The sequence below is a fragment of the Penaeus monodon genome, chromosome 22 (assembly GCF_015228065.2).
Source record: "Penaeus monodon isolate SGIC_2016 chromosome 22, NSTDA_Pmon_1, whole genome shotgun sequence".
Classification (NCBI taxonomy): Eukaryota; Metazoa; Arthropoda; class Malacostraca; order Decapoda; family Penaeidae; genus Penaeus; species Penaeus monodon.
Genome location: NC_051407.1, coordinates 37,554,150 through 37,555,225, shown reverse-complemented (window position 1 = coordinate 37,555,225; position 1,076 = coordinate 37,554,150). Strand labels below are relative to the sequence as shown.

The 1,076-nt window shown below is 57.6% G+C and overlaps 1 protein-coding gene across 1 annotated transcript in view; it reads left to right on the top strand.

The window, feature by feature from the left end:
• Window positions 1-1,076, top strand: part of LOC119587115 (histidine decarboxylase-like) — a gene marked incomplete in the record, with an annotated part of 81,576 nt that overhangs the window by 66,252 nt on the left and 14,248 nt on the right. The window contains 1 exon segment of the mRNA XM_037935867.1: window positions 903-1,065. Coding sequence (XP_037791795.1) covers window positions 903-1,065 — 163 coding nt within the window.

Below are 1,076 nucleotides of genomic sequence, written 5' to 3'. Positions count from 1 at the left end.
AATATTGGCTATTCTTGCCATCGAGTCTATCTGCCTCCTTCCTCCATTCTCCGCGTCTCCGCCTTTCCCGTGCTTCTGCCTCTGCCACCTGTCTCCAAATATATCTCTTTATCTCGTCTTCTTCGTGTCTCCCCTACTCCCCTTTCTGCCTGTCTCCCCTTATCTCCCCTCTCGGCTTCCTCTCTCTCCCGCTTCCCTCTCTCGTCTCTTCTCTATTCCTCTCTCTGCCTGTCTCCGTTTATCTTTCCTCTCCCTGTCCTTTTCCCCTCTACCCTCTCCGGCACTACCTTACCCTTCTCTTCACATCTCTTTCCCTTCTAGTTTCCCCTCTTCCCTTTCTCTTTTCCACCATTTGTCTCCCCTCTCGTCTCTTTCTCTCCCAGTTTCTTCTTGCTTATCCCTTTTCCACTACCTACCTCCTTATCCCAGTTTCTCCTCCCCCTCCCCTCTCCTCCAGCACCAACTATCTCTCACACTCTCCCCTCTCGCCTCTATACTACCATCTTCCTCTTTCCCCTCGCCCTGTCTCGTCTCTTCTCCACCAGCAACCTCTCCTTCCATCTCTCCCCTCTCCTCTGCCCACCGCCCCCCCCCCTAAATTCTCACTCCCCAATTTCCCCTCTCCTCCATTACCCACCTCCCGGCCTTTCACCCCTCGCCCTTCTCCTCCACCCATCTCCCCTCGCCCTTCTCCTCCACCCATCTCCCCTCACACCTCTCCACCAGCCACCTCCCCTCACCCTTCTCCTCCGCCACCCCTGACCCCTCACACCTCTCCACCACCCCTCACCCCTCTCAACCACCCACCTCCCCTCACCCCTCCATCCCTCACACCTCTCCACCACCCACCTCCCTCCACCCCTCCCCCATCTCTCACACTCTCCCCTCTTCCACCCGAACAGGCGAACAGGAGGAACTGTGGATGCACGTGGACGCTGCCTATGCCGGAACTGCTTTCATCTGCCCCGAATTCCGCTACCTGATGGACGGGATCGAGTACGCCCACTCCCTCGCCTTCAACCCGTCCAAGTGGATGATGGTCCACTTCGACTGCACGGCCATGTGGTACGGTGGAC